Below are 22914 nucleotides of genomic sequence, written 5' to 3' on the forward strand. Positions count from 1 at the left end.
GATATTTTAATTCTTTTGTTCCGTATTCTATTAGACTGTTAAATGATTTTGCATAATTTTTGAAATTTTTGATGTATTGCAGCTTTATATTTTTTATTTAGTTAATTGTAGTCTTATGTTCATACTTGTACATTGTTAAATAATATATAGTGTTTTTAAATATTGTAATTAATTTTTTTTATATGAAACGTTTTTATATATTTTTGTACAATTTTGTGAAAAGCACTCAAAATATTTTCCTATGTGGACGAAATAAAGTTATCAAATTATTGGTCTTACTAGGGTTCCAACCGACGTTTTCAATCTCACAGAACGCACCATTCCATCTGAATCATTCTGGAGCACCTCTATCACTCGAGCAAGCGGCCACGAGCATCGTGGACCCGATGGGTCATGAACCAAAACAATGTCGCCAATCGCAACATTCTGCTGTTTTTTTACACCATTTCTGTCGCTCTTGAAGTGCAGGCAAATATTCCCGGAGCCAGCGACGCCAGAAAACATCTGCGAGATACTGAGTTTGGCGCCAGCGCCTTCTCACGTAGCAATCGTCTGCAACAAATCGTCCAGGTGGAAGGCTGGGTCCTGCTCGCAATAGTAAAAGATGATTCGGTGTTAATGCCTCATTGTGTTTTGGATCATCTGACACCTTTGTTATTGGTCTCCCATTCACTATCGTTTCGACTTCACAGAACAGCATCTGCAATGTTTCATCGTTGATTGTTTGTTCTTCCATCAGCGAGCTGAGCACCTTGCGTACTGTGCGAATGCATCTTTCCCAAACCCCACCTTGATGGGAAGCTGCCGGAGGATTGAATTTCCATTCAACGTGATTCTGCGAGAGGTATTGGTGTATCTGTCCTTGATTCCAATCATTAATGGCCGATCGAAGCTCCTTTTGCCCCATAATAAAATTTCCTCCATTGTCAGACCGGATATGCTTTGGTACGCCTCTCCTAGCAACGAAACGTCGATAAGCATTTAAGAATGAGTTTGTGTCCAATGATGACGCGACCTCCAGATGCACTGCTCTGATTGATAAGCAGGTAAAAATCACTCCATATCTTTTCAGCACTGATCTAGCATGTTTAACCTTAAATGGTCCAAAGCAATCAATCCCCACAAAGGTAAAAGGCGGGTGCGCTGGTGTAACTCTCTCGGCTGGCAGATCAGCCATTTTTTGATGTGCTGTCGGAGCATTTCTTCTTCTGCATTGAACGCATTTCCTACTGATCCCTTTGATCATTGTTCGTCCTCCTACTGGCCAGTAGATTTGCCTCAGCTCAGATAGGACATGATTGACGCCCGAGTGCCCAGTACAGTTGTGGTAGTGTCTTAAGGTGAGTATAGTCAGATCACTGGACCTTGGTAGTATAATCTGATGTTTCAGATCTCCACTAACATCGGCCATACTCAGTCGACCTCCAACCTTCAATACACCATTTTCTAATTTCGGGTCCAACCTAATTAGTGGACTAGTTGACTTTATTGTCTTGCCTGTCTCTAAGCTTCTGAATTCCTCAGGATACGAACGCTTCTGGGCACGTCTGATGAGTACCAGTTCTGCTTCCTTCAGTTCATCCACTGAGAGAGGTTCCACAACTTGATTGCTTGTCCTCTTCTGTACTGTCGTTTTCTTGTGTTTAACATTCTTAAGTTATTCGTGAATCGTAGCACCCAGCCAGTAACTCTTGACAGTGTCTTTCAACTTGAAAACTGTGAAGTTATTTCATCCAGAGTGGTGTTGATTTCGGCCACAACTAACGCTGTTACGCCCTTCACTTCGGGGTCATTCATTCTGAGGGCGAGATCGTCTGGCATCTCTGGCCACTTGGAATCATTTTGTGTGAGGAAATTTGGACCGCAATACCACATTTCACTCGTCATCATTTCCTCTGCCGTCATCCCACGGGAAGCTAGGTCGGCCGGATTTTCAGCTGAATTCACAAACCTCCATTGGTCCTTGTTTGTCCTACTTAGGATTGCCGAAACTCGATTTCCCACGTATGTTTTGAACCTGGTTTCATCGTTGCTCAGATATCTGAGCACACACGTGCTGTCGGTCCAACACACGGACTGGTCAATTTTAATTTCCTTAAGCTCTTCTCTTATCATAGTGTCCAAGCGTGCTGCTAACAGTGCAGCCTGCAACTTTTTGAGTCGGCGTTCGGCCAATACACGATTGTTTGGTAATGTTGACGGGGAAGCCTTCCAAGGCATAGCAACATGGTAATGCCCATCCTTGTATGTCACAGATTCCTCCATACTTGTTAATGCCTGTATGTCACTCTGTGACATTGTCACCTGATCTGATTCGAGGTCACTGAACTCGATGCTGCAGAATTTTCTGAACTGCTCGTCTAGATTCCAAACGAAGCCGCATGTCTTGTTTTCTTGCCAAGAACTCAAAGGGCCATTTACCACCCAGCCAAACAGAGTTCGAGTGGCATATGGACCGCCATTTTGCATGGCTCGCACTTCATAAGGTTGGTGTACCTCCGGTACATCTTGACCAATTAATAACTCTATTTCTGCAGTGATAGACGGAATATATATTCCTTGCAGGTGAGGCCACCTATCAACTTCTGCCTGGCTTGCAATAGTGTTTGTTGACACTGGTATGGATTGTCTGGTATATACTCTTGGAATCTTTACTTGACTTGATCCATATAGATTTGCCACTTCTAGAGATATTGTTGTCGATTTAGTGACAGATTGACCATCCATTGTCATAAGGTTAAGGTTAACGCCTTTGCCCTTGACACCTAACTTCTGCGCAAGTGCTTCTGTACAAAATGTAATATTCGAGCCATTGTCTAGAAAAGCATAAGTTGAAATTATTGATTTTCCTCCCTCTGCCTTAACCTGGACTGGTACAACTGACAAGCCAATTCTTTGGTAGCTGCCTGCAACTGCCAATGACGTGGACGTGGCTGGTAACGAATGTGCTTGCGTCTCAGGAGGTGCTGCCTTTTGATTTACAGCAGGCTGTGTTGTGGTATGCTCACCCTTTGGAGGAGAGACTGGATGTAAGAAGGACGAATGCTTTTCTGCGCACATCTTACAAAAACTTGGTTTCGGACAAGACGATGCAAAGTGTCCCTTATTAAAACAATTCCAACAAAGCTTCTTTTCTCGTACGAATTTCCTTCTGCCATCCACAGACTTAGCCTTAAAACCAGGGCAACGCGACAGCCAGTGTTGCTCTTGACAATAATGACACGACATCTTGGGTTTGGCTGTGTCGGATGACTGAACGTTAAATGTGGTATTCGAGCGTTTGTTCTTTTGTAGCTCTGTGGTCTCACGAGATACCGGGGTTTTGCCATAAACCGGATCATTAAGCTTTTTGGCTTCTTTCTGTGTAAAGTCTACAATGTCACTGAAGCGTATGGGCCTTTGTTGATTTCGGTGAACCTCCACCACATTTCTCCAACGATCATGCAAGTATTGCGGAAGCTTCTCCATGGTCATCCTTATGTTTTCAGAGAACTCTAACACACCTAGACTCCCAACGCAGAGTGTAGCAGCCTTACATTCCATAAGGAACACTGAAAACTCATCTAGGGCCTTTGGATCATTTGCCTTGATGGGTGCCCAAGATAGCAGCCTTTTTACATATGAGTTTGCGATCACCTCTGGATCCCCGTAACGTCTTTTCAACTCTTTCATTGCAGCTGGATAACCAACTTCCGCTTCCAAGTAGGAGTATCCAATAACAATTTGTTGAGCCTCTCCTGTAGTGAATTGTTCTAAATATGCCATTCTGTCATCGTTGGTGCAGCCACTTTCTATTCGTGTTTTTAATTGTCGCATGAATTTGTTAAAGTCCATACAATTTCCATTAAACTTCTTTATTTCTAATTTGGGCTTCCTCATTTCTACTATGGCGTCGTTAACTCTTTTCTCTGGTTTTTTAGCAGCGGGTTGCTTGACCTTGTTAACCTTGGGTGACACTGCAACTGAAGGTATCCTTGCAGTTTGCTTCACGGAGGACTGGTCATCGCCTGACGATGGCCTACTCAAGCTGCTTGCTTCTTCTTCCTCCAAATCTTGACTAAGAGAAATTTCTTCAGCTTCCAGTTCTTCTAGCATCTCTTGTCTGGCCTCTGACCTTGCCATTTCCTTATCTAGAGCATTTCTCTCTTTCTCTTGCTCTAGTTCGATTTCCAACAGTTTGACTTTCTTCTCACTTTCCTGTTTTTCTTTCAGAATCCGACTCTGCTTCTTCAATTCTTCTAACCGCTTCAACTCTTCCTGTCTTCTAGCCACAGATCCCAAACTACTACGAGACTTGGATGTCTTTGCCTTCCTTGCCACAGGCTGTACTACTTCCTTACTCAAGAACCACTTTTCTGCTTCCGACTTTCTATTTTCTGCATAAACAGTTTTTTCACAAAACCAATCATTGTCATGATCTTGCAGGGCATCTTCATTAAGTGTGTTGCAATATTGGTCATTAGCCAGGATGAATGCTTCATAAGAAGTCATCCACTTTGTGTATCGTAATCTTGCTTCCGTCACTGGCGGATTCTCATTCATATAGTTTCTCAGCTCCTCCGAAGGTTCTTCCAGGCTATACCAAGAGCTTTATACTTCATTTCGGTTGCATATTCTTGTCCCTTGATAGTGGACTTGCGTTCTCGTTCATCTGATAACGCCATCGTACTTTAGAATATAAACTTGAAACTGTAACAGCCTCTACTGTTGGGCGTAGGTTTTCACTTGAACGATCAAATAAACAATCACAGACAACTTGTAACGCATCAAACACTTTATTCAACTCTCAATGGCGATGGCCATGGCAACTTGCCGATGTGATGAAGATCACGATAATGACGCTGATGATGATCAGCTATTGAATAAAGACTGACTTTACTGATGATGATAATGATGATGATGATGATGGTTTCAACTAGAAACAAAAGATAATAACATGTTTGTATTATAACAAGCATTTACGTTTAAATAACTCTTACGGAGCTCCAAACATAACAATAACAAACACTTCCGTGTAAATAGCTCTTGTATAGAGCCATGCTCAATCAAGCGGAACGAGCACCGTCATCACACTGGATTTCATCCCATGACAACCGCGGGAGAATTGCGAACGTTACAACATTATACAACAAGCATGAACATGCTTTCAATCTTGGCCACAGATAGGCCTACACTCCACGCACCATTTAGACGGCGTTCGGAGTGAAATTTAACTATAATATAATTTCAATCAACTACTGCATTAATCATAATTTCTTATTATTATCACAATATTATTCATTAGATGATTCAAACTTACGTTTGTGTCTCTTCTAGATAGACCTACGCATAGAACACATTATCTTTGTGAGCGGACATATTAGACAACATTTAATTATAGAGGGCGCTAAACTAAAAATGAGCCGTAACAGGGCCAATGAGATTGTGGCCTACACTATGCAGTCATTCACAGTACGCATTAACCTCAACAACAGTCACTGATCGTTTTATATTTTAGTACATATAGATATAGATATCACATACCAGTTCATAAATCACATTTAGTCCAAAATATCATAACCAGCAACTACAATTGAAAAACATTCATGTAAACAAGAAAAGCAACTTACAATATTAATAAACAACTTCACTTAACAGGTCTGCCTCATTATTTAAAGATGTATTGTCCCCCTGAAAAAAAATTTTTTTTCAATATTTTTGTTGAATAGGCCATTTTAATTGCACATAAAAGTTATTCACTTTGACCTCAATTTAATTGAAAAAAAAAAATTTTTACACGGGAAAATCGCAATTTAATGTAAAAATTAACCAACCGGAAGCTATTTGTCTGGAAGACAAATGTGTTCCGGTTTAATTTAAACCTTGACCTGAGTTAGCTCATAAATATTCATATTGTATGGATACATCGTGTGGATGATGATGCTTTCCAAATCAACAGCCAACAACGATAGCAATGCATGCGTGCGAGAGAGTCGAGTAGTGATGCGAGACGAATCTTGAAGAAAACACGAATGCTAAGTTAGAATTACAGTTGGTAACTTTGATGTTGAATCTTATTCATTTAGGTGAGTTTTTGTTTCGCTAACAGGAGAGGCCTAGCTAGGCCTAGGCCCGATTTTGCTGCTACTGTACTACTTACTAGTCTACTACTACTACTACTACTAGCACTGACAGTCTCGAGTAGCCTAACTGCTGCCTACTTCTGTCTCTAGAAGTAGAGTGTAGTAGGCCTAGGCAGTACACTGCTAGCTAGGGCTACAGTAGACCACCACCAGAAGGGATGTATTTTTGTTTTAATCATGATGAATTGGTTTAATTTTTAAAGATTTCAACTATCTATTCGGCAGTGAAAATTTAAAAAAAAAGAAAATCTAAATATTGTTTTGGATGTTTTACTGATGCAATATTTTAAAAATATTTTCTGTATCAAATGCAATATGTTCAAATCAACATTCCGCAAATAAACATTTTATGCAGATATTTTGACACAAATTTCTTTTTTTTTTAGGTTGATTGATTGAACAATAAGAGCAAGTAGTGAGAAACATAAAATGTATCGTACAGTGGCAACATTCACAATTTATTGAAACATTTCTTACTATTAAAATGACACTTTGTAATGGATGTGAGCGATCTTAGAAGACTATAGCTGTCGTAATTACTGCCACAATCAACACATTGATAATTAGTAGACAAATTGACACAAAAAACAATACAGGAATTCAATAAGATATACTGTATATATATATTTTATTAACTCCTTTTGCACTGTAATATTTACAGTAAAATTATGAAGTGTAAGTAAATTTGAAGAATTTATCCTGTGTACTGTTGTAGTAGTTTTTTTTTATTTATTGAATGTTATGTTTACAAAATAATATACTGTACATATAATACAAAAAAAATTATACAATATTTTACAAGCTGGACAAGAACATATTGGCCGAATGCAGCAGGAGAGTCAGAAATGTTTTTCCTGCAATATCCAATCATATTCCAAAACCGAGTCTATCATTGTTGTTGTCTTTGGGTGACCTCTGTTCCAGTCTTCATCAGCTCAACGTCTTTAAAAAAAGTAAAAGCAAAGTATGAAAATCTGGAAAAAATAGATCATGCATATTTAGTGCAAAATTGGGCTAGTGAAATTGCTTACTTTGACATAGTCAAATAAGTATACTACCTTTCTATGGTAATTAAAACACATTTATAATGTTATAACTTATAAAAAGAGAAAATAAATATTTGACTTACTACAGTACAGAGAACATTTGTTTGTGTTGTAAAATGGCTAAGCTGGCTTTTCCCCTCTGTCTACTTGTACAGTGCCGCTGGAAGGTTCTCAATTTCAGGCTTGTATTGCAACCATTTTCCCTGAAAAATGTTCGTTTTATTTTTATCATAAAAATTAGTTAAACAAGCTTCAACTGTAAATATATATGGTACAGCAAGCTGGCTGTATTTTCGGAATGTAGCTAAGTAAGGTTGATGGCATATAGCCTAGGCCAGTCTATGAAGAGTACAATGTATAGGGCCTAGCTGGGCATCTTCTGCAGGGACCCGATTGTCACAGTCTGCTTGCTACTAGCCTAGTAATATGCAGCAGCATGTATTAATTATTCTAGGACTAGCCCTGAACTGAAAAAATCCCAGGCTAAGTTAATTAATTTACCTTCCTGTTATTATTGCGTTATATATATTATTATATTTAAAATAACCGTCTAGGCCTACATACCGACAAATTAACAGCTCAGCTTTACATATTTATACGATCAGGCCATCCCAGGGAAACCCACAGTCGAGTCGCGTCGATCTCTGGTGGTGTTGTTGTACCATACAACGTGCATCGTCCATTGTTAGATCAGATCTCTGCTGTGTGGATGCTCATTAACATATCATGCATATGTATGAGTTAGCTCTACCGGCCTAATTTCTGAGCCGATGAGTTCGAAAAAATTGTAAACTTATTTTGATTTTTTTATAAGCGAAATCAATATTTTTTCGGATTTTTTTTCGGTGGAAGTGAATAACTTTATGTGAACTACAAAACGGTCTATTCAAAATTTGATATTTTCATCTTTATTTTTCATTTTTTGGGGGACAATACATCTTTAAGCCCTTAATTTCAAAACTGAACTTGTCATGGCACACAACAAAGCGGCAAGTACGCCACCAATATTTTGGAACGTAAGTGATAACAGTTATCAGACATTCAAACACTCTCCGTTTATTTAAGTGTTGATATACTATTTGTTAGCAAAGTGTATTTAGAAGTGATAGTGAGTTTACAGTAGGCCTGTAAAGATAGCCTATGATTGTGTAAATGCTATTTTAGGAAACAAATGCAAACTTTATGTCTGTTCTGTTATACTAGTAGGCCTACTTTAACTAAAATCATTGGTAATGTTTGTCTTGCTAAAAGATGTTGCTAGTAGTTGTACTCAAAGATGTATTGTCCCACAAAAACATGAAAAATGAAGATTAATTAAATCAGACTTTGAATAGGTTATTTTGTAGTTTTAATAAAGTTAATCAATTCCGTAGAAAAAAAATGTTTTCACTTATAAAATAACATAATAAATGGTTAAATTCAACCAAAAATCCATTGGCTGGCAGCCAATTTGACCATTTTTGCTTAAATACATTTCTTTAGATCCAATTTATCCAAAAGTGGATAACTATCATGTGACATTAAATGGCATATTGAAAAAGTTAAAGTTAAAAATTATTTTTCAGGGGGGACAATACATCTTTAAACGAAATTTCCTAGGTTTAATCAATTTAGTAGGCCTAGTAACTATATGGTCGCAATAAAGTGTATTTTGATTGTATGAGCATTAAGCGATTGATTATTCAAACTTTCGCTTGTCATTTAATTTAATTTAATTGTCATTTAATATTTAATTTTAATTGGGTAAAACAACGAAAGGAATGTGCTCACCCCCACAACTAACGTATGCACAATTTTCTATAAATCGATAACAGACCTATCAGAAGTAAAATAGGCATACAACTTATTTTTCCAAGCATGCAATTTGGGTAAAAATACACACAATTTTTCAATAAAAATAGGTAGTCTGTGTAAAAAATAATATAAAAATTTATTAGTTGTTAAGGTTTTTTTTTTAGATTGTTGTAATATTGTTTATGGGGCCCTCAAAACGACAACAAAACATAATAATGGCATAAAAATGGCAAGAGGCATTAATAAAAAGATTAAAATGTAGGGCTACAATAAAACAATGTTAAAAATTGGATTAATTAATATAAGTCATTGCAGTGATTTCCCAGGTACGTACTTCTCAAGATCCAGGTCATAGAATGTAGAGTCGCCCACCCTTCTTCAGCAGCAGCACACGTCACGTGTGTGATGGCATGATGGCTCATCAAAAAAAGTTCTCAAAATGAAACATGTATTTATATGGGGTGAACATGTTGTTACGTTTGTTACCGGTAATATTTTATGGTAATTAATAATTTATAGAACAGTGAATGTTAGGAAAAAATGGCGAAATAAATGTAAGGGTACACTCAGCTACTAAACTATAATTAGGCCTAGGCTAAATACTACGTACTAGCTAGGCCTAGCCTAGGCCTAGCCTAGGCTAAATACTACGTACTAGGCCTAGCTAGGCCTAGCTAGGCCTAAGTGTCTGTAGGCCTACTTATGTAGGGTGATGTAGGCCTAAGGCTATACTACTAACTTTCTCTAGGCCTAGTGTCTGTCTATAGGCCTACTTATGTAAGTTGATGTAGGCCTAGGAGGCCTATATGGCTATACTAGACAAAAAGGGTGCTAGAGTAATAGATAGGAGGAGGAACAGGTAAGGCTGGACCAGGCCTAGTACAAGTTAGGCTTATATAGCTAGATACTGTTTAGGCATAGCCTGCTAGGATCATCATAATAGCAGTTTTCATACTGGAATTACCGAAAATGGTTAAAGGTTTCAAGATGGTTTTAGGCCTGAGGTTAAACCATATAATATTTATATTATAAATAAAGGAAGTAAATTCATTGTTTAGTGTTCATTAAATATCTTTGTATCAAAATTGATTAAATTCACAGCGTTAATGAATGGTGGCACAGAATAGTTAGCTCTTGTTAAGAAAGCTAATTGTAATACTTTACTCTCTGTCCAAATTAGCTATTAAATCAAATCAACATCACAGGCAGAATGGCAAAGCATACCAGGTACGCACACACTCACATTTCTATTTTTCTAAGGACACAATTACAACTCCCAAAGACTTGTAATAAGACTTTGTTTAGAGCATCTTGTGTATATGTTTGTCTTGTGAACCTAGCTCTGAGGGTCCCTAATGATCAGCAATTGCTGGAGGGATCACCCTCATTAAATATGGTTTTAAAAAAATATTAAAAACTGTAAATCAAGAAAAACAACATAAAAAAGTAAGTCACAATGTGTACATCATCATCATTTGTCAGCTTATTGATCATGTCATCTGATTAAAATTTACTATTAAAATTGTTGTTTGACTGTTGAAGTATTTGGCCCTTTAGTATTCTGGGTATGTTGAGGGTTTAAAATAAGATTTTAATGCAACGTAAAAACAATGTAATTGCAGTATACCATCAAATTATTTTCTGTTTTATTATTAATGCAAACATTCTTTTATAATTATATAATGTCATTTTGTCAGGTTTAATCCATTGCATATAATAACAGATGCAATGGTTAAAACAACGGTGTGTACACCAGATGCCAGTAACAAAGAAATGTTGAAAGAAACAACGCAGGATATTTGTAAGTATTCACTTTATTCAGATACATGCTGCAACCAAAATAGATGATTTATTTATATTTTTAAATTTATTTTTTATAATTATTTAGGAAAATTGCCAAAGATAACCATAGCGAATTAATTCAAGGTAGCAATCATGTTCACAAGACAAACATACACAAGATGCTCTACATAAACAAAGTCTTATTACAAGTCTTTGGGAGTGGAGATTTGTCATTAGAAAAAATCCTGGAATATGACAGGGCTTCAACCCAGGACCCTTCAATTGGTAGCCAAGCATCATAACCACCAAGCCACAACTCTACTCCAAATTTAAAATTCACCCTGACTCATGCACTGTCATGTCACAACTTGTTTTTAATTTTTTTACCAAATAATTGTTGTTCTCATGTCATTGTAAATTAATTGAATAGACCTCTAGGTTTAATATTTGGGTGACAATTTGCGACTACGGTAGTTCTTGCACACACTTTGATATTTCATAAATGCATGGAGAAAACCACTACCATATAAACATACAAGTTATTTAAATTCAATTTGAGGATAAATTAGTTTTTAAATTATTGCAACAACATCATAAAAATGGTTTCAAAGTTTCTATGCTTTTAAAAAACAAATGTAACTGTGTAAGAAATAAAATAATATATACAGGATTTTATTAACATTTTTTAATTTAAAAGCTTTAGACATGTATGAGGATGCTGTCACTGATGTCACAGTTAAACAAATGTTGAAAAGTCCACGCCATACAAAAGGATACACACCAAGAGCAGGACCATCAAAGCAGGAAACAAAATCTGGTAAAAGATTTTAATGAAAGTTAAATCAAATTTACTTAAAATTTCTTTATTGTTATTGTAATCTGCTGTAAAATAAATTAATAAGTATAAACATAAAAGGCACAAAATACCAATCAATATAAAATTGGTACAAAAGAGATTTTTTTAAATAAATTTAATATAAAAGTTTTGATAAAAGACTTTATACAGCATTTTGCTGTGATTACTGCTGTGACATTTGAATTCAAATAGAGAATACAAAAGATACACATATTATAATGATGATGGCAAATTGGATCAGGTGGGAATCGGCAAAAAATGATTTATTACACTAACCTTTGTTCTTGCCGAGTTAATTTGATTCTAAAACATAATGATGAATGCTAATAACAAGGTAGCATCTTTAATTATATCAACACAATTTTCAGAAAGTAGACATGAGAAAAATAAAAACCCCACAGGAGCATCAACATCAAAACAGGAAGCCAAATCTGGTGAAACATCAACAAGTTCAAATCATATGCCAAACCCACAAAAAGAGGGTAAATATTTATTTTGAAATGTGTTTGATTGTGCTGTTCATACATATTAATGATATCAGAAATAAAGACTAAAAGTGCTAAATATTGAAATGATTAAAGGAGCGGAAATTTAATCATAATCATCAGTGTCTGCTAATGAACATATATTATCTTGCGAGTTACTTTGACAGTTAATACTAATACTTGTATATTGTATGACACTGCTGTGTAATCTATTCAACTTGCAGTACAATGTGGTTAAATAAACTCATCACTAAACTATTGATTGGAAAGGATAAGGTTTAGAATACTTAAATATTGCATTGGAAATACTTTTTCTTTAAATAAAAAAGTTATAGTTGGTAATCACAATTGAGGAGACCTGCAAGTTGTTGTATGTGTTATATATTTTATCACAACAGAACCAGTGTATGAAGAAAAACCAGAAATTCCTAAAGGGTTCAGGAACAAATTTGTAAGCAAACTTCGCTCTGCAAGAGAAGGTGGTGACTCTAAAGTAGATAGCAACAAGTTTGTTATGCATATCTGGGACTTTGGTGGTCAACCAATTTACCATGTGATACAACGGGTAAATTTTATTGGTGTATTTAATTTGTATTAATAGAGATTATAATATTAATACTATAATATTCAATATACATGCCTTCTTCTGAGCGTCTGTTAGTTTCAGTGTATACTTTGTCTTTTGGCCTTGTTACAATATGAGCACTGAAATCAAAAAGCTTGCTCACTTGATTTGAAGTTAAGAACCTATAATCTTCCTCCAAGGTATTACAAAAATGTGGATCTAATATAGTACAATATGTCAGTATCAGATATAAAATACAATTATTATTATTATTACAATATTATAAATTATTTTATTCTTCATTTAATTTAATAAAGACAACTCGGTCTCTAGTCCCTAATTACCAGAAACCAAACCCAGAATTGAGGTCTAAAGTTCCAAATTCTTTTTTACCTTTAAACATACATTTGGAATATCAGAATTTCTGTAAACCAAGACATATTATGCCAGCCGAATGGTGTCCAGTTTTGGGAGACTTTAAGTAAAATAGTATTAATTGATGTAATATAATGTATTATTAGCAGAGAGGGATAGCAAAGAAAGAATGTAATATTAAACATTCATTATTTATTAAACCAATGATTAAGATTGTAAATGTTTCCAAGGTTAACATGCACTTTGTGAGGAAAACAAAAGTATCAAATAATCAGTTGTGCCAGTATACTGACACATGTGTATAAACAGTTTGTAATATTGACTATTATGATTATGTTTACTAGATATTCATGGTGTCTTATGCTGTTGTATGTGTGGTGTTCAACATGAATGAAGGTCTTAATGCCCCAGCTAAAGTTCGTGATCCAACTACTGTAAGTAGATTTTACAAATTTCAAATGTTTATGTAATTGTACATAAATAAATTGTTTCCTTCATGTTATTCTTTACCTTAACACAAACTGTGCAAATAGCAGATGCCTGATATATGATTGTTGTTATTTCCACTTCCATGATAGTGTTGTTAATAGCAGATGCCTGATATATGATTGTTGTTATTTCCACTTCCATGATAGTGTTGTTAATAGCAGATGCCTAATATATGATTGTTGTTAATTCCACTTCTATGATAGTTTTGTTAATAGCAGATGCCTGATATATGATTGTGGTTATTTCCACTTCCATGATAGTGTTGTTAATAGCAGATGCCTGATATATGATTGTTGTTATTTCCACTTCTATGATAGTGTTGTTAATAGCAGATGCCTGATATATGATTGTTGTTATTTCCACTACTATGATAGTGTTGTTAATAGCAGAATCCTGATATATGATTGTTGTTAATTCCACTTCCATGATAGGGTTGTTAATAGCAGATGCCTGATATATGATTGTTGTTAATTCCACTTCTATGATAGTGTTGTTAATAGCAGATGCCTGATATATGATTGTTGTTATTTCCACTACTATGATAGTGTTGTTAATAGCAGATGCCTGATATATGATTGTTGTTAATTCCACTTCCATGATAGTGTTGTTAATAGCAGATGCCTGATATATGATTGTTGTTATTTCAACTTCTATGATAGTGTTGTTAATAGCAGATGCCTGATATATGATTGTTGTTAATTCCACTTCCATGATAGTGTTGTTAATAGCAGATGCCTGATGGTTTCCCATGCCTGATATATGATTGTTGTTATTTCCACTTCCATGGTAGTGTTGTTAATAGCAGATGCCTGATAATGATATATGATTGTTGTTATTTTCACTTCCATGATAGTGTTGTTAATAGCAGATGCCTGATATATGATTGTTGTTAATTCCACTTCCATGATAGTGTTGTTAATAGCAGATGCCTGATATATGATTGTTGTTATTTCCACTTCCATGATAGTGTTGTTTTTCTATTAATTTGTGCTGCTAATAATAATAGATAATTTGTCAAACTAGAACTTAAAAAATTTTAAATGTAAATTTTGTTCATTTTTTTTTTATTTAGGGAAAAGTTTATGAACATCGAATGACAAATCTTGACTTCATTCTGTTTTGGATTCGTTCTGTTTTTGTAAACGTAAGAAAAGGAAAAAATAACAAGATAATGCTGATTGGTACACATTATGAGAGCCTTGGTAAAACTGAACAAGAAAGACAACAAAGGGTACATATGTCATCACATTTCCTTTTAAACAGTGCAAAATTGTATATTGTCATTAATTCATTGGAAACAATATGTAGTTTCATCTCTAACATTGGCAATCATGTATGATTGTTTTATACGTCATGTCATGAGCATACTACTGTACTGTGCTGGCTTATGATTAACTAATTAACTTAACTTAATTTTTTTTTCATTTCGATATAATAAAACAAATAAAAGGGTATACAAATATCTATGATTTAGCACACATTTTGAATATGTTTTCTTATATTGGTTACAATGTACACTGGGTAAGTAAATGCGTAACATAACTTAAATGAAACATTTTTTGCACTTTACAAAAGGGGTTTTGGTTGGCTAAGCACACTCTAAATCTTCCCTTGACATAAGTATAATTCAAATATGATGTTATTTATTTTAGGTAAAGGAAATAGAGAATATACTTTGGAAAGCCATGGAAGGAAAACCATTTGAGGACATGGTGTATCAAGGAGAGCTCTTTACCATTGAAAACAGTGTCTCATTTGAAAAGAGCGGTGCTTCTAAAATCATCCTCAAAATACAAAAATTAGTCCAGATGATGATTCTTACTTTTCCAATTAAATGGCTACAAGTACTGCTGGAAATACAACAGTTACGAAAAGCCAAATTATATCTACCAACATCTGAGGTTAGAATAAAATATCTTTAACAGATTGATTGATGAATGTGTCTTTTAATGTTTAACATCCATTACATTTAAAGCAATAAACCCTGTTTTTGCATTGAATGGTGTTAATTATAGTGAAAAAAAAGCAAACTTGTTTTTATTACATTTGAAATTGTGTGGGATACAAGTTTGTTATTGATAGTAATATAACAGTAATCCCTGCTTTTCTGTCTGTGTTAATTGACTGTTTATGGTGAATCTTCAACAAATGAGTGTTTGAAGTGAATCTTCAAACAGGAACGGTGCAATTTTAGTAGAGTACCAAGTACCAAAACAAAAGGAACATTTTTTGTCCTCTAATAATTATTGAAGTAAGTGGTGAACCTTGAGTTTACTGTTGGTTGGGAAAATTTCAGAATTCAAATCTACCCTTGCATGATAAAGTATTATGTCCTATATAGACAACCTTTCAACAACGAAATGAATGATAACATCAACAGAAAACCAGTTTGTAATTAATCAGCATTTATTTTTTTCATTACATTTTTCATTATGATATTTATTTAACTTTTAGATTAATGATTTACTTGCTCGTTGTAAGATAACTGACAGAAAACTGTTTCTTGAGTACTTGCATGACATCGGCGAAATTCTGTTCTACCCGGATGACAAGATCCTCAAAGAAAAAATTGTTATAGATTTGATGGGAGTAGTTGACAAGTTTAAAACAATCATCACAGTTATAGATCCCAGCATTCAGGTTAGTAAACTTCACTTCTTTGAGTGGTGTCAATCATTGGTGAATATCATCAGACGTAAACATTGTGGTAATCTTTTTTTAGTGTGATGCATTTACCCGTATCCGGATATTCACCCCCTGGACATTTACCCCCCGGACAACTACCCCCCGGACAACCACCACCTGGACCACTACCCCCTTAGGACAACTACCCCTTTAGGACAACTACCCCCCGGACAAATACCCCCCGGACAACTACCCCCTTAGGACAACAACCCCCTTAGGACAACTACCCCCTGGACAACTACCCCCCGGACAATTACCCCCCGGACAATTACCCCCTAGGAACAATTACCCCCCGGACAATTACCCCCCGGACAATTACCACCCAGAAAACTATCCCTTTAGAACACCCTAACCACCCAGACCATTCAACAACCTGACTCTGCAACAGTGTATAATAGGAATTAATAACTATATTTTAATTCGTTACTTTGACGAATTACTATTCATTATTGTAAACAAAAGTAAAAGATTGAACATAAATATAGCCTGGTATAAACTGAAGATCGTCACACATGATCATAGGATAGTCGAACGTATTATATAGTACTCCCTGTATTTACTGTAAAGACTGGGTTCGCTAATAATAATAATAATTTTTGCGTCAGGACAATGCTTCGATAACCACTGGTCTTAAAAGAATTAATATTTGTCTCAAATTTGTCATATATGTATTTTTGTACACTTGAAGAAAAATATCACTTTTGATATTTGACCTCAATGTTCACTCACCGAATAAACGTCGATCTTTAAATAAATTCCCCTCAAATAAACGGTGACCATGTGACTCCCATGAAACATCATATGGAATAATCGGCGTCTATTTCCATTAGATTATACCCCCTCCCATTGAATAAACAACTTTCTTCCAATAAATGTCCACCTAAAAACCACCTAAACAATAAACAGCCCAGGCCGTTTTTTCAATAAATACGATACTTTAAATCTAGCACATCTAGGGTCTAGCGTGCTGTTAAACAGAATAATCGGTTAAAAACGGGTGTTTCGAAACTAGAGACCCGAGACCAGAGACCAGAGACCCGAGACCCAATACGAAAAGGGAGACCCACGTACGAAAAGGGAGACCCCACTATACGAAAAGGGAGACCCCACTATACGAAAAGGGAGACACTAATATACGAAAAGGGAGACCTAAATATACGAAAAGGGAGACCCAATTATACGAAAGGGAGACCCAAATATACAAAATGGGAGGCCCAAATATACGAAAAGGGAGACCCACTATAAGAAAAGGGAGACCCACTATAAGAAAAGGGAGACCCCACTATACGAAAAGAGAGACCACACTATACGAAAAGGGAGACCCTAATAATATACGAAAAGGGAGACCCAAATATAGGTCTCCCTTTTCGTATTGGGTCTCGTTTCAGGTCTCTGGTCTCGGATCTCTAGTTTCGAAACACCCGTTAAAAACAGATGATTTCATTTTTACAGAAACCGGTCCTATATATTTGTCTACTTTTGGATGGGGGGGGGGGGGGTAGTTGACCGGGGGGTAGTTGACCGGGGGGTAGTTGACCGGGGGTAGTTACCCGGGGGTAGTTATCCTAAGGGGGTGGTTGTCAGGGGGGTAGTTGTCCGGGGGGTTGTTATCCTAAGGGGGTAGTTGTCCTAAGGGGGTAGTTGTCCGGGTGGTAAACATCCGGGGGGTAACTGTCTAGGGGGTAGGTGTCCTAGAACCGAAAAGGGAGACCCCCCTATACGAAAAGGGAGACCCTAATATACGAAAAGGGAGACCTAAATATACGAAAAGGGAGACCCAATTATACGAAAGGGAGACCCAAATATACAAAATGGGAGACCCAAATATACGAAAAGGGAGACCCACTATAAGAAAAGGGAGACCCACTATAAGAAAAGGGAGACCCCACTATACGAAAAGAGAGACCACACTATACGAAAAGGGAGACCCTAATATACGAAAAGGGAGACCCAAATATAGGTCTCCCTTTTCGTATTGGGTCTCGTTTCAGGTCTCTGGTCTCGGATCTCTAGTTTCGAAACACCCGTTAAAAACAGATGATTTCATTTTTACAGAAACCGGTCCTATATATTTGTCTACTTTTGGATGGGGGGGGGGTAGTTGACCGGGGGGTAGTTGACCGGGGGGTAGTTGACCGGGGGGTAGTTACCCGGGGGGTAGTTATCCTAAGGGGGTAGTTGTCCTAAGGGGGTGGTTGTCCGGGGGGTAGTTGTCCGGGGGGTTGTTATCCTAAGGGGGTAGTTGTCCTAAGGGGGTAGTTGTCCGGGGGGTAGTTGTCCGGGGGGTAGTTGTCCTAAGGGGGTAGTTGTCCGGGTGGTAAACATCCGGGGGGTAACTGTCTAGGGGGTAGGTGTCCTAGAACCGCATTTACCTGCAAAAATGTAATATCTGCCACACAGAGAACGAAATTATACCTTATTATTTCTATTATATTCTAATAAACATATTACTGTAGCACTCCCATTAAGGGAAGACCCAACAAAGTGTCCCCTTAATAGACGTTAGCCATGGTCTTAATCTGTCTCTCTTTCATTTCACAAGTAAGTTTTAATAAGGTTTAAGGGAAGGCCCAACAAAGTGTCCCCTTAATAGACGTTAGCCATGGTCTTAATCTGTCTCTCTTTCATTTCACAAGTAAGTTTTAATAAGGTTTAAGGGAAGACCCAACAAAGTGTCCCCTTAATAGAGGTTAGCCATGGTCTTAATCTGTCTCTCTTTCATTTCACAAGTAAATTTTAATAAGGTTTAAGGGAAGGCCCAACAAAGTGTCCCCTTAATAGAGGTTAGCCATGGTCTTAATCTGTCTCTCTTTCATTTCACAAGTAAGTTTTAATAAGGTTTAAGGGAAGGCCCAACAATGTGTCCCCTTAATAGAGGTTAGCCATGGTCTTAATCTGTCTCTCTTTCATTTCACAAGTAAGTTTTAATAAGGTTTAAGGGAAGGCCCAACAAAGTGTCCTCTTAATAGAGGTTAGCTATGGTGTTAATCTGCCTCTCATTCATTTCACCAGTAAGTTTTAATAAGGTTTAAGGGAAGACCCAACAAAGTGTCCCCTTAATAGAGGTTAGCTATGGTGTTAATCTGCATCTCATTCATTTCACCAGTAAGTTTTAATAAGGTTTAAGGGAAGGCCCAACAAAGTGTCCCCTTAATAGAGGTTAGCTATGGTGTTTATCTGCATCTCATTCATTTCACTAGTAAGTTTTAATAAGGTTTAAGGGAAGGCCCAACAAAGTGTCCCTTAATAGAGGTTAGCTATGGTGTTAATCTGCCTCTCATTCATTTCACCAGTAAGTTTTAATAAGGTTTAAGGGAAGGCCCAACAAAGTGTCCCCTTAATAGAGGTTAGCTATGGTGTTAATCTGCCTCTCATTCATTTCACCAGTAAGTTTTAATAAGGTTTAAGGGAAGGCCCAACAAAGTGTCCCCTTAATAGAGGTTAGCCATGGTCTTAATCTGTCTCTCTTTCATTTCACAAGTAAGTTTTAATAAGGTTTAAGGGAAGGCCCAACAAAGTGTCCCCTTAATAGAGGTTAGCCGTGGTATTAATCTGCCTCTCATTCATTTCACAAGTAAGCTTCAATAAGGTTTTCCCAAAGGAGAGGTTCTACTGACCAGAAGAATAACAATTACTTTGTTGCATTAACAAATTACACTTTTGTGCTTTTATATTTTTTTAGCCATCTCTGAAACAGCTTTGGAGAAATTTAAATGGGGGCAAACTAGATGAAAGACTGTTGCAGCATATTTGGAAGGATGAGTCAAATGAGATGATTGACTTCTTTGTGTCTCTGATGCAAACCTTTGGGTTAATGTGTGAAAAAAGGAGTAAAGAGGTATTTACATTTTATTTTAAATATTTAATTCAATTATTTTTTAATATATTCCATCTACTACTCATGTTCTATTTTTTTTTCTATAGAATGTTGGACGAATGTTCTATGTTCTTTCACGCCTAAAGCCCCTACGTGATGATACAGAGGCTGTTGAATATGAAGAGAAACATGCTGTTTCTCTCTTTCATGACTTTGATGGCTACCTTCCAGATGATCTCTTTCAACGGGTTGCGACTACATTTATCGAGGAATTTCAAATGGAAGATGTTGAGCCTACATTATCTTACGAGCATGTAGAACTGAACATTGATGGCCATCATCTTGTCATTCTAAATGTAGCTACCATCAACAATTGCCGTTTGTTCCAGGTAAACTTGATAATGCAATCATGCCGTGAATGCCAGTAAAATCACAAGTATTTTATTGGGGGATTGTTCTTATGTTGTTTATTATATGTTTATTAAACCATTTCTTTGTTTTTGTTGGTCACCACTTCTGGATATAACAGATATTAAAATATACACTGTCAGTAACTTTAAATTTACTTGGTTTATTGCCATTTCTGGAATGATATCAGTAGTAATCACTTTGGAATTGATTTGTTTTTTATATTGCAGACAACAATTGTCAGAACGACAATCATGAACACAAAATCAGGAAGTAGCTCTCCTGAAGATGATGATCCACAACCTAGCATCTGTAAGAAGGTAAACTATAAGTACCAAATAAACTAATGTTATCTATGGCCCTGTTTCTGCTGCCAACTAAATACCGTATATTATACGGTATTTTTTGAATACCGTATATATACGGTATATTTTTGGCAGCAGAAACTGCGCTCATAAAAAATATACCGTATTTTGTATACCGTATTTTCTCCACAAAATTTGTGGATAAAATACGGTATTTACAAATTTATACCGTATTTTTTGTACCCGTTTCTGCTGCCAATAAAAAATACCGTATTTTTTTTTTACATGACAAAAGGTCACCATTCGTGTTTTTATTTTCTGTCGCTGTTAGCTGCTTTACACACATGTATAGATATATTCGGCGAAAATGTGGAGCGAATACGTCATATTTTTACTAAATAAATGTGTGTGGGGAAGCTAAAATGTCTGACCAACTAAAAGGTAATAAAAGGGACAACCACATTTATAAAGACATTTCTAAAAAAATAAAGCAGGAGTATGGAATAAACTTGTCTCCAAAGCAAGTAAACTCAAAGCTGAAGAGCCTGCGAAAGCAGTACAACATTGCAAAATACAATAACTCGGGGAGGGAACGAATTAATTGTCCCCATTACGATGTTTTCTGTGCTCTCACAACATCTCTATCACTAGGGCTAGGCTGTTGAAAGTGAGACGTAAAACTTCCTTTATTTCGACTTTTAATTATCGATCAAATAAATGAATGGCAATTTGGGTAAAAAAGATGAAATTTAACACGACCACCCAAGAAGTATTGTTAGCAGAAACGGGGTACTAAAAAATACGGTATAAAAAATACCGTATTTTTATACCGTATTTTGAGCAGTTGCAGCAGAAACAGGCCCTATGCCTTGTTTTGTCAGTGTAAATTTATAAGCTCCTGGGTTGTTTTTGAATGATTATAAATGTCTGTGTAAATATGTAATATAAGATATAAGATAAGACAAGATATAAGTATTATTATTTTTCTCTTTAAATCATCTTAAATGTAGTGAAGTCATTTTATTGAGATTATTTGAAATATTTTTTTTTTCTAGGTCCTTAATTTCCTTGAAAAAGAATTGCAAGTTTTAAGTCAGAATGGTGCACGTGGTGTTGAAGTAAAGATGTACATCCGTTGTGCATGTTTAAATAGTGAACGTACTCATATGCAGGTTGTTCGCAAATTTGACCAAGATGTGTTGCCATGTAAAAGCAAAGCAATGGACGTGAAACGTTACCGTAAACTGTTTGGAGAAATAAAAGATGAACAAGGTATATGCCTAATAATCCATAATACATATGACATAAAACAAAACAGGCAAACATTCTTATTTTTGTTCTTTAACTAATGATATTCCAAACCTCAAATTTTCAGTTGATGCATTTTAACCTTTATCTCTAGTTTTTATTTTACATGTAAAAAATACCTTTGCTTAATGATGTTTTATCATTTGTATTTAGCTTCTATCTCAAAATCTAATACTGACCAACCTTCTTCTATAAAGAAAAGAAAAACCGCTTTAGAAAATTCTTATAATGCGAGTGGCAGCGATGCCCAATCTTCTTTATCAAAAGTTCAAAGAACTACTGGTAATGTTTTATGTTGTTGGTTAGCATAATAACAACACCATTTTGTTTTATTCAAGAAATAACTTTACTCATTATATTTCTATTATAAAAACTATGCACACAATTTATTTTATTTGCAATTATACACGCCTCAGTGTATCCTTGTCTTCATACACGCCTCAGTGTATCCTTGTCTTTATACACGCCTCAGTGTATCCTTGTCTTTATACACGCCTCAGTGTATCCATGTCTTTATACACGCCTCAGTGTATCCTTGTCTTTATACACGCCTCAGTGTATCCTTGTCTTTATACACGCCTCAGTGTATCCTTGTCTTTATACACGCCTCAGTGTATCCTTGTCTTTATACACGCCTCAGTGTATCCTTGTCTTTATACACGCCTCAGTGTATCCTTGTCTTTATACACGCCTTAGTGTATCCTTGTCTTTATACACGCCTCAGTGTATCCTTGTCTCTATACACGCCTCAGTGTATCCTTGTCTTTCTACACGCCTCAGTGTATCCTTTCCTTTATACACGCCTCAGTGTATCCTTGTCTTTATACACGCCTCAGTGTATCCTTGTCTTTCTACACGCCTCAGAGTATCCTTGTCT

General features: G+C 36.1%; 2 protein-coding genes and 1 long non-coding RNA gene across 4 annotated transcripts; 1 reads left to right on the plus strand and 2 right to left on the minus strand.

The window, feature by feature from the left end:
- Positions 1-391: 391 nt before the first annotated feature.
- Positions 392-1411, minus strand: LOC140044199 (uncharacterized). The gene has a single exon (XM_072088676.1). It carries the CDS (start codon positions 1409-1411, stop codon positions 392-394), a length of 1020 nt encoding a protein of 339 aa, XP_071944777.1.
- A 5320-nt stretch (positions 1412-6731) lies between these two features.
- LOC140045073 (uncharacterized) lies at positions 6732-7835 on the minus strand. Of its 2 annotated transcripts, none has more exons than XR_011844542.1 (3): positions 7733-7835; positions 7252-7371; positions 6732-7064 (listed from the first exon to the last, which is right to left on the minus strand). It is a non-coding gene; the product is annotated as an uncharacterized lncRNA (long non-coding RNA). The 2 variants fall into 2 exon arrangements; XR_011844541.1 differs by having other exon boundaries at positions 6732-7096.
- Positions 7836-12599: 4764 nt separating this feature from the next.
- LOC140043314 (uncharacterized) lies at positions 12600-15436 on the plus strand. The gene is made up of 4 exons (XM_072087816.1): positions 12600-12650; positions 13370-13459; positions 14587-14745; positions 15167-15436. Exons 1-4 carry the CDS (start codon positions 12600-12602, stop codon positions 15434-15436), a joined length of 570 nt encoding a protein of 189 aa, XP_071943917.1.
- Positions 15437-22914: the final 7478 nt, after the last annotated feature.

This window comes from Antedon mediterranea, chromosome 3 (assembly GCF_964355755.1).
Source record: "Antedon mediterranea chromosome 3, ecAntMedi1.1, whole genome shotgun sequence".
In the NCBI taxonomy this organism is placed as follows: domain Eukaryota; kingdom Metazoa; phylum Echinodermata; class Crinoidea; order Comatulida; family Antedonidae; genus Antedon; species Antedon mediterranea.

Coding starts and splice junctions, on each gene's coding strand:
- LOC140044199 (XM_072088676.1), bottom strand. CDS start 1,411: ATGGCCGATGTTAGTGGAGATCTGAAACATCAGATTATACTACCAAGG.
- LOC140043314 (XM_072087816.1), top strand. CDS start 12,600: ATGCATATCTGGGACTTTGGTGGTCAACCAATTTACCATGTGATACAA. Junction 12,651..13,369: donor TTTACCATGTGATACAACGG/GTAAATTTTATT, acceptor TATGTTTACTAG/ATATTCATGGTGTCTTATGC. Junction 14,746..15,166: donor AACAAGAAAGACAACAAAGG/GTACATATGTCA, acceptor TATTTATTTTAG/GTAAAGGAAATAGAGAATAT.